At 52.3% G+C, this 13,108-nt stretch overlaps 4 protein-coding genes across 4 annotated transcripts; 1 reads left to right on the forward strand and 3 right to left on the reverse strand.

Moving 5' to 3' along the window:
- Window positions 1-2,084: 2,084 nt before the first annotated feature.
- On the reverse strand, window positions 2,085-4,034 carry JN550_008161 (uncharacterized protein; the record flags this gene model as incomplete). The annotated part of the gene is made up of 2 exons (XM_049320093.1): window positions 2,085-3,645; window positions 3,712-4,034. The coding sequence occupies 2 exons, from the start codon at window positions 4,032-4,034 to the stop codon at window positions 2,085-2,087; spliced, it is 1,884 nt and encodes a 627-aa protein (XP_049169948.1).
- A 694-nt stretch (window positions 4,035-4,728) lies between these two features.
- JN550_008162 (uncharacterized protein) lies at window positions 4,729-6,657 on the reverse strand (the record flags this gene model as incomplete). The annotated part of the gene is made up of 4 exons (XM_049320094.1): window positions 4,729-4,937; window positions 5,040-5,645; window positions 5,703-6,382; window positions 6,434-6,657. 4 exons carry the CDS (start codon window positions 6,655-6,657, stop codon window positions 4,729-4,731), a joined length of 1,719 nt encoding a protein of 572 aa, XP_049169949.1.
- A 2,518-nt stretch (window positions 6,658-9,175) lies between these two features.
- Window positions 9,176-10,547, forward strand: JN550_008163 (uncharacterized protein; the record flags this gene model as incomplete). The annotated part of the gene is made up of 2 exons (XM_049320095.1): window positions 9,176-9,697; window positions 9,756-10,547. 2 exons carry the CDS (start codon window positions 9,176-9,178, stop codon window positions 10,545-10,547), a joined length of 1,314 nt encoding a protein of 437 aa, XP_049169950.1.
- Window positions 10,548-12,177: 1,630 nt separating this feature from the next.
- Window positions 12,178-12,810, reverse strand: JN550_008164 (uncharacterized protein; the record flags this gene model as incomplete). Its single annotated transcript, XM_049320096.1, has 3 exons — window positions 12,178-12,396; window positions 12,467-12,577; window positions 12,655-12,810. 3 exons carry the CDS (start codon window positions 12,808-12,810, stop codon window positions 12,178-12,180), a joined length of 486 nt encoding a protein of 161 aa, XP_049169951.1.
- Window positions 12,811-13,108: the final 298 nt, after the last annotated feature.

The following is a 13,108-nucleotide window of genomic DNA, read 5'->3' on the forward strand; positions in this document are numbered from 1 at the left end:
CTCCTCAAAGACTTCTTGCACGTAATTAGGAACGGCATTATTGGAACAGTGTGAACTCGGTCGAACTTATCATACTACGTAGTTCGTAAAAGGGGTGAAAGCATTTCTGCCCCCCTGTCTCTGCATCGACTCTAAGTCACTGCACCCTGTTTCGAGTCATGTATACCTACCGCGACGAATCCACATCTCACGATGGTTGTTTATTGAAGTTGCGTATACTTTCATTCATAAAGAGAGATATGCGCGAAGATGTCTCGCCTGTAAGGTGCAAACGAGTCATGCCCCCTGCCCCTCGGGTCCTGAACGCTCATTTCTTGACTTCAGCAAGTCGCCTTGGCGCTTGAAACAAGGTTCGAATATCGCCAGATCGTGACAACAGCGGCCAACTCATAGCGTGCCCTACAAAGTCTGATGCCCGCTCTACCCGGGTGGAAATGCAAGGAACCTCCAGAAGATCAGATAAACACGCATGTCGTCTTCGGACCGGTCTATTCGACGCGTCTTCTAGCCTCACCGTATGCACCCCAAACACCAGAAACTCTATTGCGGACACGGCTTTTGTATAGACTTCGTGCCTGAGGCGTGGGGTTCCCTGATTACTCTAGACCCGCTTCCTGTACCTCGATAGATCTCTCTGGAAACATGTTCAAAATTCATACTCTTGATCCACTTGGATAGACTCTAATCCCAACATTTGACAAAACAAGATAAAATGTTCTCCTCATGTAGAAATTCCCTTCGCACCCTGTAAGATTCTCCTCACGGTTTTAGACTTTGACACTAGAGTAAGATAGCGACTGTTCGCGTGTAAAAGCTAAATCAGTCGGTTTAGGGTTGCAGTACGTCAACGCCGGTCTTGACGGAAATAAACATCCCATAGTGCCATGCAGCACGCAATGCGAGTTTATCTGAGCCTTAAACCCCAGTTTTACGAAGTCTATCACAGGCGCCAGATCATGATCATTGGTTCTCTCGGCCGACGGCCAGCCGAATGGCACAGACCTCTCCAACATGGTCACGATGGGAATGTGTCGGCAACGTAATGGTTGGAATGAAAAGGAGCGATGACAGGTAGATGAAACTTTCAAGGAGTTCTGGAGCCCTATTATCGATTCAGGCCATCAATCAATAGATCACGTACTTGAATACTGCGTGCCTGACAGCAAGACAGTTTCGCGTATTATCTCAAGACAAGATTGAGAAGTTGCTAGTTGCATGGGATATGACTTACTAGCCCAAATGTACAACTTCATGACAATCTCTGCTGGCTTGATCCAAAGGATTCTTAGTAGACCGTCTGCTTTGTCCAAGTCTAGATTGATTGGCAACCAATGTACCATATGTAACTTTGTATGGGCCAAGAATGAAGCCCTATGACTCTGTGTATAATAATTCCTGAGTGATTCGAACGTACCTAAAAAGTAGTAGATGCCCTGGCCTTTCAGTACACCTCTCTTTTCTGTGGATACAAAATGTCATGGTTGTCTTTTGAGTCCATAATACGATAGTCCAGTACCTATACTTAGTTTCTGATAGTCTCTGGTAAGTAGTGAAGGTATTTTTCTCGGTTTGGAGCTGTATAATAGATGACATGATGCTCATGCTGCTCCTTATATGACCGCGATCCTCTCATAGTGCAGCATCTAACTAGTAGATATCTCTTCCATCAGAACTCCTATGATACCCTAATCGGGTTCTAGCCCGCTACGTCGTCGACAGCAATCACAACGTACAAATACGTAATAGTCAAACCAGTTTGACCTCAAGGGTTACCGGCCTGACCTTACACAGTAATCAATTTACTTGTACTTCTGAGTGGGGGCTGCTCAAGGTAGTGAGTAGAAAACCTATCAAGTCGGTATCGTAGGCCTGTCTTGATAATTAGTAGAACAATAGAAACCACGGGCTCTATGTGAGACAATAAATCATTTCCTAATTGTATTCATCGTTGAAATCTTCTCATCAATTTGGTACTCTCATGTCCATCCAATTCCCATAAAAGAACATACTCAGACCATAAAACATTCTGGAAGATTTAATTTCGCCGGCGAAGTCTGACGCCTAAATACGCAGCTCATTGTGTATCAACAGTCCAACTGCCTTATTATCGACGCACTAGTCGACCCAGGATCTGGCGTGACGCCACCAGATTTAAGCAGCTTCGCCCTTTGCCGGGCCGCAATCTCCTTCATCTCATCCAAGGTGTTCACGTCAGCAAACGGGCGACCCACCTGGGCGCCGAACACAAGATTAGCCAACGCGCTGGTCTTCCACACCGGCGCCGGATCTCGTAGCGGGCCTTTTCTCATCCCCGCCATGATCGTCCTAACCATAAATACGAGGCCGGTCAGGAGGATGGCAAAGTGCAACGTGATCCACGCCCATTCGACCTCGTAGGAAGTGACCGGAACGCCGACCAGGCCCATATGTCTAGACGGGGGACCCGGGTCGGCGCCGTCCCGGACGACGTTGGTCATGCTCCGTGCCACCGCCTCGAAGAGGGCAGGAATGTCGCTGGTGTTCCATAGCACCTGCATCACGCTGGGTTCATACTGCGTCTGGCCATTCGTCATGTAGAAGCCATTGAGCTGGCCAGGGACGACCATGTCCAAGCTCCCGTCTGCACTTTGGTTGAAAGTTCTCTTTTCCCCGGCGAAAGTGTTTTGGAAAAACGAGGATATCGAGTTGACGGCATTCTGCGACACGTTAAAATAGATGTTCTGCCCATTCTCACCAGCAACGTAGAGACGAAGGTTGCTGTGGTCCAAGTAAACGACGGTGTTGTTGAACGAAAGGCTACTGACTTGGGAAGGGGTAACATCCAGAGTTGTGTAATTGAGAGTGGGATCCAAGAGCTGCCAAGATTCGTTATCACGGAACGCTGGGAGGCTGCGAACATCTTCCCTGAGCTTTCCATCACTGATCGAGGGCTGGTACTGGTTCACGCAGTAATACAGACCGCATTCAACGGCTTCTATTGGCAGACTGGGCCAGTCGACGGGCTCATCAGAAAGTCGAACGTCATGTACTTTGAGTATGCTCATTGCCCATATCAGCGTATCCACGTCCGGCATCATGTTAGTTTGGCTAGGATCACTGGTGCCGAATGCTGTCATCAGTGTACTTCCAATGTAACTCAGAGAATCGTTCGTCGAGTAGAAGAACTGGTTCAGATTGTCGATGATGAGACCGTTAGGAAGGCGATAGGCTCTCGAGTCCCGTTCTGCCATAGCCCCTCCATTGTTCTGCATCAGAGAGGTCCATAAAGCACCTCCGTCAGTGTGCTCCTCGAGGCTGGCACTGACATTGTAACATTTGCTGCATATTGCCAGGGAGTCGAAAGGGCGCTCCCATGTGCAGTTTCCTGAAGGACAATCAAATGAAAGTTGCTGGATGACCTCGTGAATGGGATGGGATAGTCCGTACAAGACTGCTGCCTGCATTGCAAAGTCGGCATCTGCAAACCCTCCATGGCTCAGTTGAACTCCGAAGGAGTTGCCGTTGGAATACCGCTTTGCGCCGCCAATGGAGACTTTATCGTCTGCGACGTAGACAGTGTGATCCCGGAATTGAATAAGTTGTTGTGAAATTGGGTCAAGGGCGAGCGCGAGCAGAATCGTAACCGCACCAATTCGCACCATTGAGCTTCGGCCTTGTTAGCAGTCCTGATAGCTCACAAGGTACCTCCTCAGAGTCAATATCGATACTCACGGGCCGCGAAACTTCCACAGCAACCTGATACTCCCCAGCGGACCTCGACTGGCGGAGTCAACAGTGTGGAAGTCTAGGACGACACACTCTTGGCGCCAGAATAAAATCCATTTCCACTGTCCCACAGCTTCGTCGACGCCCAGCATCAAGAGGCCTTTACTGGCTGTGGACAGGACGGAAACGATAGCGTTAAGGGTCACTCCGCGCCAGTCAAAAATTGGTTTGCCATCAAATACGACCAGCAGGCAGACAAGCACGATCAACAAAAGTGCTGAACTTGTTACAGATAATATTTCGAGCGTCCATGGTTTCAGCACCCTCATCGTGAGATGTAATGTGCAAAGAGACGTAAAGTCTGAAGAGTGGTAATGTCTGAGAGGCGGTAATGTCTGGAGAGACGGTTTGGTTCGGCAATCGTAAGGTAAGTTGATAACTGTTTTACAGGTGCAGCCTGTGTTGCCCGAATAATGTTCCTTAAAGACAGGCTGTGTGCTATGTTCTCAAGGCTAGAAGGAACCACTCTCATGCAGTTCGGGAGGATGGATGCATCGCGCTTTGGTGTAACGAGGGGCGAGGTGTATTAATAGCACAACAAATTCAGCCCCGAGTCTGTTTGACGCAGCTATATATATGCGTTTCACACTAATGCAGACAATGGGGCGGCCCAGATGCTGGTGAATGAGACGGTCATCTCCCAGGTGTGTCGTTAATTCGTGGTCTAGCTAATGTCCAACTCCGTTATTCGGCGCCACTCTAGAGGAAGCACTACACACCCTCACCACTTGGTTTACCATGGGATCGAGACTGCAGAACTCGCCCAATTCTGGATATACACAATGCTGCTGAGCGGTATCTGCTACCATGTCTTTCGTCTGATGGTTTGTTTCCATCACTAAGTTATGTCATGATCATAATAAAGTCGTTATATGTCGTACTTCCTCGGTATGCGCGACGCCTCAAGTGCGAGCCTTATGAGGCGTGACTGACATCTACTGGAAATAACCGTACCAGGAATGGTTACATCTTCTTCTTTTTGTCCCTTTTACCTGGAAGTAGCCCTCCTAACAGAGAAAGTACCGTAGGATCGACAAGCAAGAAGGCCACGATACTTACGGGAATGGCCACGGAAAAATAGATCCAGATGGTATTCGTCAGCGAAGATAAATCCTCGGTCATACTGAAGAAGCTGCTGATGAAGCTCAATGGTGCAAAAATGACCGCCAGGTCTGAAACCAAGAGATGTCAGCCCCTAATTTGCTGGGTTCGGAAAGGCACATTTTGGATTGATGGAAAGTGAAGACTTGAAAATGGTTGTGTCGTGTACTCACAGGTAAGTCGCGTGACCGCGCGATTTTGATCCACAGCACGTCGGTTTTCTTCGATGGCTGTCACGGCAGTAGCAACAGTAGCGATGCGCTCTGTTCGTCCGTAGAGATCGTCGAATCCCTTCGAAACGATCTCGAAATCCTTTTGCATCTTGGAGATGCAGTCCACATGCCCGTCCTTGATATCGTCAAAAAGTTTGTGCTGCGTATCGTCCACCATGTTCCGGTAAAGGGGCAAACGGCGACGCCATGTGTGTAGCTTCGCAAGCGAGGCGTCAATCGAATTGGCATCTGGCCGTAGATCAGCCCGCTCAAGCTCCCATTCGATCTGGCCCAGGCGCGCCATAATGTAGCGGTTGAGAAGAAGCCAGTCCGAGCAGATAACCTGCGTCATCCTATACATCATGGCTTTGGGGTTGGTGTTTATGGACACCACGTCCTGAGGCGACATGTGTCTGATCCAGAAGAGGAGGTCGTCGAAGAGAGTCTCCTTCTGTCGCTTAGGGTAACCGTCTCGGCGGTCGCTGTAGGATGGTGAGTTCCAAAACGGACGGTATCCATTCCAAAGGGCGTGACCCTCCGTTATGGAAGGATCTACCAGAAGCACACCTAGGACTGGGTTAGTGATTGTGGAGTGTCAACCAAAACTCCTAAAACAAGCGTTACCTGTGAAGTTTCCTTCTTCGTCATTCATCCGTGGCTTGATCCAGAGAGATGCCTTGCTGCGCACTAGAGCCACAATAGCATTGTCGTTGTCAAACAGTGCCTTGTGCTCGCTATCGTCGTCCAGTCTGCGCAGGACATTGAACTTGCCGGCTTGGAGCTTGGCCTTGAGGAAGCTGTCTTTTTCCTTGAAGTAGCGTGGTTGTACGTAGGTCAAACGGAAGAAACTTCGTTCTCGGGCCACAACGTCCAGATCTGGGAGCTCGACCCAAGGATCCCTCGTGTTATACCACCAATAGTCATTGATTTGTTCCCGGAAAAAGAGTGGGTCTATATCCAGTTCTTTCCCTAGGTGTTCAATCATATCCCTAGAGAGGTCTTCCACAATGTATAGTCGATTAACACCTGACGGCTGTCCTTCTTGCAGGGTCTCGCACAGGTTTGAACTTCGTTCAATAGTAGGCAGGACCTCGACGGTCCCATCCGGCGAGAAATCAACCACTGCTACCTTGGTACGAGCTGCCCGCTCATTGCGATAGAAATCTTTCCTTGGGCCGAGCTGTTTGAACTGTTTCCACTTGACTGGAGAGGTGGTCACCTCCATCCATTGCGCTAGGTAACGAAGGTGTGGCCAAGCTCCTGACAGCTCTTTGACATGTTGCATGTAGGGATAACGGTTTTTGCTAATCGAAATGTCAGTGAAGCGCTTGACGTTTGAGATCACAGTTGCCTACGTATCCTCGACAAACCATTCGTCTTCCGCAGGCACATTCTCTGCATAAGCATCTTCAGTATTGGAATATATATCGAACCCGGCCTCCTTGGTATGAGGCAGCATTGAATTGAGATCCGGCTTGATGATGTCGCTAGCGCCAGACTCTCGGCCCATGGTCCGGGTCCATGCTGGGTGGGCGTACGAGAACGTCCGGCTCCAGAAGGGCTTCGGTTGATGAACCATACTGAAAATTTCACTGCAAGAAAGAAGGACAGCAACATAATCACCAATTCGAAATCGCTTGGCCCCAAGAGAAGAAGAAAATCATGAAGCAGCAGGCTGCGAGGACGTCGGGCTGGGTATATCAGCGGCTGGGGGCCGGGCCGGCCTGTGGGCCTAGCTCCGCATGAGCTGAATTGATAGGCCCGCGTCTGGCAAGCCCAGTTGTGGCAGTTGACACCTCCCAAGGCGGCCTTCAACACCAGCGGCTGGCTGTGTAGATCGGCTAAGTTGCCTATAGAGAAATGCAGTGGTTCAACACGGTCTCCGCCAATTGATACGAATCACAAGCCTACGCAAGTTTGTGCGCACAGCTGTGGAAGACACGGTGAAGTGAGAGCACGAGAGGCGAGAGAGCGGAGCTGCGGGCTTTGACAGGGTAGAAGTTACAGGGGCCAGTTGATCAGCCACTCGATTTTGTACAGAATCTGTATGCGGGAATGGGGGATTGTGCCGTGACATGAAAGAAACAGTGCATGTATGTCTCCAATATCTCCCAAATCTACACGCTGGATTGGAAGCTCATTGTACCTGGTGAAACGAGACGCATGCTGTCGTGGTATTGAGCGGGCATTGAGGAAGCGAGCGACTAAAACGCTTGCCTTCATACACCATTCTGCACTGCAGACGTGAGAAGATGGAGCCATGACCCCGCAGTGCGGACACGTCAGGCGAGGCCCTCAAGACGACTTCGTTCTTGTTTGTGACATCTGGTGCTGCTGTTTCTCCGCCTACGAGTTGACAACAGTCGCTTGTTTGGTGAGGGCGCGAATGCCCTGGGCTGGTTCGCCATGTGATCACACTCTCTGGGCCATTGCTGATGCGCCTGTGGCGGTGGCTCGGTCTTGGGCGAACACGGAACCAGGGGGTTTGTAGAGATCAACAGTCGGCAGAGATGACGACGACGAAGTTCGGCCGCGTTGTGCACTGAGAAAAGCTGACAGCAGCGTTATTGCAGGTAAGTTTCAGCTGAATAATCTGGCAGGTATGACGATTGGGCGAAACAGGCTGCACTCTGCTGCTTAGCACCCTTTGCCACGGGGCTGCTGTTGACTATCATTGACGATGTCCCGTACAGATTCAAAATTTCGCTTGCACGGCCTTGATTCCCATGTCACATCCGATTTGTATAGAGCCGCTTCGGTAAAGGCCGCTCTGAAGAACCGGAGCCGGCGCCTAATCCCCATCCGATCGGGAGCCTCCGACTCGGAGTCCGACTCGGAGAAGTGGCCCACCGTCATCCGCACGTGTTCCGCATCTCTCAGAGACTCCCAGTCAAATCGAAGCCCGCAAAAAGGCGGTTGGAATAATGACGAGGAGCCGATTTGCCTTGGCTGTGAAAGCTGCGGGGAGCTGCAACAGCTCTCGGCAACCTTGGGTCATAAGAGATCCCTGGGGAACTGTGCCGGCGACAGCTTGGTTGTGTAATGGAAGTTGAAGAGAACTGAAGGCCGTGAACCCTCAACTTATCTGGTGGTCCAGCGACAAAGTCTCATGGTGTAAGATCGAACGGCCGCTCAAACAAACGGTGAAGGCCATGCCATGACAATGACGAAATAGCAGCACGACTGAAACTATTGCTTGAGCTAGGATGCACGCAAAAGGGCGTACCTTACTGGAACAGGGCAAAGGCACGCGACTACCTACAGTAGGGATGAACCCATCAGGCATTGGCACATGCTTTGCGCGACCAGATACCCTAATCTCGAAATCACAGGACATTTCGTCGACCTTGATGCGCATGTGCATCCGACCCTCGTGGGACCACAGCCTGCCTCGAGGGCAAAACCTGGACCTGGTCTGGAAGAAATCATCGACGGTTCATTGTCATTATTTCTCTCTCTCTCTCTCTCTCTCTCTACGGAGCACGCTGCGACGTTAATCTCGCATCTGCAGCCCACGTGCAGATAGCCAGCCAGGCGATAAGCCATCCCTGCCAGAGGTCCGTCACCCCAGGCCCCAGGCCCAGGCCCAGGCCGAGAAAAGCTGCAGGGCCACCGAGGCCACTTCGACAAAAAGTTGCCAAGTTGGTGAAAGCTGTGGTCGAGGACAAGCCCACCGCCTGCCTAACCAAACAAGAAAAAAGAAAAAAGAGAATAATTCACCCTTACGCCCCCAGACAGCTCGTCGACCCCTCCACGACGACCAGCACCAGGACCCCAGACCCAGACGCGAACTGTCCTCAGCGACCGACACCACCACTCGAGCACTATTCGACGGCCGCTTGCGACTAGAGAGAGCCAGCTGCCCCTGACGCGCTCCTCGCATCCTCGGTTGCCTTGCAGTGCCTCGCCGTGTCCTGCCTCGCCAGCTGAGACCGCGCCCCGTCCAGCCAACCAACGCAAACCCGCCCGCCCTCTCCCTCTCTGCAGCTTGGGGATACCGCACGCCTCTGCCGAACCCGCGCATCTCGTCCCCTCGACTCGAAGCTGGCCCGACGCCTCGCTAGTCCGGCGCGGCAGCGGCCACCATCGACGCGCCCATGTGGTGGTTCTTCCGCATCGTCTTCAGCTCGGTCTTTCTGCTGACGATCATCCTCTCGATCCCCATCTCCTTCGATGTAGGAGGCCGCGACAGCGGGCTGGCATACAGCCTGGCCCTCTTCACCTTCTACCTCTTCTACAGCGCCTTCAAGCTCGCCACCCCCGAGAGCTCGCGCGTGCGATGGGGCGTCAACAAGCTCCTCCAGTCCGCCCAGTGGGTCGTCATCCCCACCCTCCTGATCTGGTCGCTTCATCGCTTTGCCGTTGATGCCAACAGCACCGACTGGGTGTCGAGGACCATCAGCGGCCTGAGTGGAAGCAAGCATGATACATGGTCCGAGTATTTCTTTGGGGCTGGCGGCTTGGTGGAGAACATGACCATTGGAGGATGGGACAAGACTCTACGATACTCAAGCCCCGTCTTCCAGCTCCTCGAGGGCTTCTGCACGCTCCTGGTCATCCAAGCAGCTGGCCAGATTACCAAATGGCTCGTGAACAGAGGACGCAGCGATACTTGGGTGGTAAGACTCCCCAGAAACTTTTCGTGCTCGGCACTTTCACATGGCTAACCTGCTGTAGCTCGTGCTCCTGATTTTCTCTGCGTCCGTCATTGCCAGCGCCGTCTACTTCCTGTGGCGCGTGGCTCTGTTCCCATCTATCAGCAATGTGGATGCAACACTCATTGGAGTAACAGTGACATCAGCTGTCTTCCTGTGCGCGATAGGCATCGTCTCCGGCAGGGGCAATCCTGTGGAATCATCCCTGCTGTTCGCATATGTCGTCCTCTGTGTGTACCAGATCTTCACAGATTATGTACAGTCCGCAGAGGCGGCGGCAGCAGCTGCAGAGCAAGCCGCGAGCCAACCTGACTTCCCACCCCTGCCTCCGATCATCATGGCCAGTTACTCGACTCTCCTGCACCTATTGGGATCCTTGCCATCGGCGGTATATTCTTCACTCAGCTTCCTCCATGCTGCATTCCAGACCATAGCGCCGTCGGTCATGATCTCGCTCACCTACCGCATCATCGTCTTCTATTGCGCAACACGCATCATCCCCGCAGTGAGGGAGTCGGGGGCGAACGCGCTACTTGAGGAGCCTACACTGGACGAATCGGACAGCGCCAACCGCATCTTGGGCTTCCTTTCCTGGTTCTCGCCCTCGATTCTTATCGCCGTATATACCAGTCTCCTCTTGCAACATTTCTCGACAAATGGCGAAGAAGGCTGGACACTGCGTGATGGAGACGCGGGCGGCAATGCCTGGCGGTGGATCAACGTGGTGATCACCATGAGTCTGTACGCCATCGAGCTATATCTTGGCAACGACGACGTCGACAGCGGTATGGTTAGTCATTGGAAGACGGACTGAACGGGATGAAGACCTGCTCGCCAAGAGTAAAGAAGTGGTGAGGACCGAATAGCGGGTAGAAGTCTGGACGGGATCAGGATGGTCAACAGTAATCGGATGGGGGGGACCATGGAGGGCTACGGAGATGGCTCTCACGCCATCAAGCGATCGACGCGTACATATTCTTGACTTTTGGCAATCATCATTGCATTCACCACTTTCAGCAGGCTTGGGCAGGCAGGATTTTGGGAAACTGGGCCGCACAGCACTTGGCGTTAAGGGACAGGCAGAATACCATCGAATCAGAGAATTGATTTGTTTCATGTTCAGAGCACTGCATTCTCCAACTCAAAAAGGTAACATGTGACTTCCACGGCCCAAAGCTGACGGTGAAATTCCCGTGTTCTGGGAATAACTAGCCAGATCCGTCACTTACCAGTTACTGACTTATGAGCTTTCCCCCGATAGCTTCTGCCCTGTCCTTCTTTGTGTTAGATGTATCATGTTCACGAGCCGGAGGGCGTTTTACAGTCTGCGCTTGAAGAGAGAAGCGTCTGTCATGCAAGCTCCTGCATATGAAGAGCCACGGGTAATCGTACGTGTGTGTCTGGGTCTTGCGGCTTTTGCCTCGCCCGCATCCCATCGCCGTCCGAACTTCGAGTCTCGGTTTACTTTATATTTCAGATTTTCAACCTCATTACATGTTCCTGTTCCTGACGGTCCCATAGCCCTAGCGTTTCGCCCTAGAAACTTGGGAAGGGCGCCGCTATCGTCGCGCGAGTCCTAGACCTGAGTCTCGAAAAATTCCTGGGTCGCCGATAATGTGCGCGTGGTTTGTCTGCATGGAAAGCTTCCATGCTACTCTAGGATCTTTTTATTTGGGGGAGGAGCTATTATGAGTCGAAACAAGCACCAATCACGTCTGGGATCGAGTATAGAGCCGTGCCTCTCACTAGCGGCGCGGCTTCTGCTAGTTCACTCACCACGCATTGGACTCGCTCCTGCGCAGAGTGAAGGGGAACCAATTTGGTGGCAGTTCTGAACAGGCCAATAGGCTGACTTGTCCTCGATGAACGGCCACAGAGGCCCCATACGGGTGCACGGTGTTGTCTAACTGCCCGTAGCGAAGGCATTGCTGGAGCTTTTTAGGCGGCCCACATAGGTGACACAATGGGCGAATGCCAGGTCTTATACTAACGCGGGCTAGAACCCAGAAGCATGATGCATTTACATCGTCCATTGAACTGAGGCTGGCCCAGCTTCCTGGGGGTTGATGCGGTACAACTTACAAGTTTTGGTTGTCCATCTTTCCGGTGCAATGCCGGGAAACTTCCTAAAAGAGCACATCCTTTTTGTTCATTTGAGCAATGGGTATCAAGCATTAAGAAGGAAACTCGGTAAGCCAAACCAGCTGCAATGTATGCCCCAAATTCGACTGTGGTGGTCCGGTATACACTGATCAGACGCAAATCCCTCTGATTGTTCGCCCCCCTGGTTTCCACGCTAATCAGCGGCTCCTCCTGAGGGCATTTCCGGACTGGGGATCGAGTATGGCGACATTCGAGGCTGATGGCGCGATTGCCCATAGCGGAATAATATACAGGACGCCACGCTCCCACATGTAGATGTTGTTTCCACGCCGTAAGAATGCCTAATCCTCATCCTCGTCTTCATCGCTAGTGGCCTCGATGTTGGCCCTCTTGGCCTTCTTCTCCCGGGGAGCAGCCTTCTCGACGGCGCTGGAGGAAGAGGCGGACGGGCCAGAGGAAGGGATATCGGCGACCTCGAGCCCCTGTGAGGCAAGATGGGCGTTGATTGCGGGGATGGCCTTTAGTAGAGCATTGTACTGCTCGAGGGGGAGAGAGATGCCCTTGGACGGGTTAGTTGCCTGCCTGACATGTCTCCTTCCGAGCTATGAATAGACCGGAAAAGCCGCTCACCTTCTTGCCAGGCTTCAGCTCGCCACTGCTTTTGTCATCGTAGTATTCGCGGATGTTGACGTAGGGCTTCTTGTTGAACTCGGAGACGGCAACACGGCGCTTGCCCGAGAGCTGCAAGGGGAAAATCAGTCACATTGATCCCAAGTATATCACAGCGCACCCAAATTGGACATTGGGAAGGAACGCACACTCCACCAAGGGTTTCCGTCGCCATCGTTGCCGGTCTCAACATCTGCAGAGCCTGTCTTTGCCTTCTTGGTGGCCTTGGTAGTCTTGGTCTGGATATCGTTATCGCTTTCGTCATCGCTGTCACGGACGCGCTTTGCGCTCTTGGGGCCGGCCATGTCTGCGAAGCGAGTGGTGAGTGCACCGGGTCTGTCGTGCTCAAGATCGCCCGCCGGCAAGATGAACCGCTCGAGACAGTGGGCGTTGGTCTGGAGTCTCGGGACTGCGCCGTAACTCGTCAGTTGCCTAGGTAGTGGCCAGGCCCGACGGAACGGATGGTGGGGTGGGGTGAGGGAGGTTTGGGGGAGACGCGTTGGACTTTTGGGAGAGGAAGCTAGAACCGCGTCTTGCAGGGATGAGCATTTTAATTGGTGATGCGCTGGGATCCGGAATGCGGAATGCCAGAGCGACGGGACA

Source organism: Neoarthrinium moseri (genome assembly GCF_022829205.1).
Source record: "Neoarthrinium moseri strain CBS 164.80 chromosome Unknown scaffold33_Wmoseri_CBS_16480, whole genome shotgun sequence".
NCBI lineage: Eukaryota > Fungi > Ascomycota > Sordariomycetes > Amphisphaeriales > Apiosporaceae > Neoarthrinium > Neoarthrinium moseri.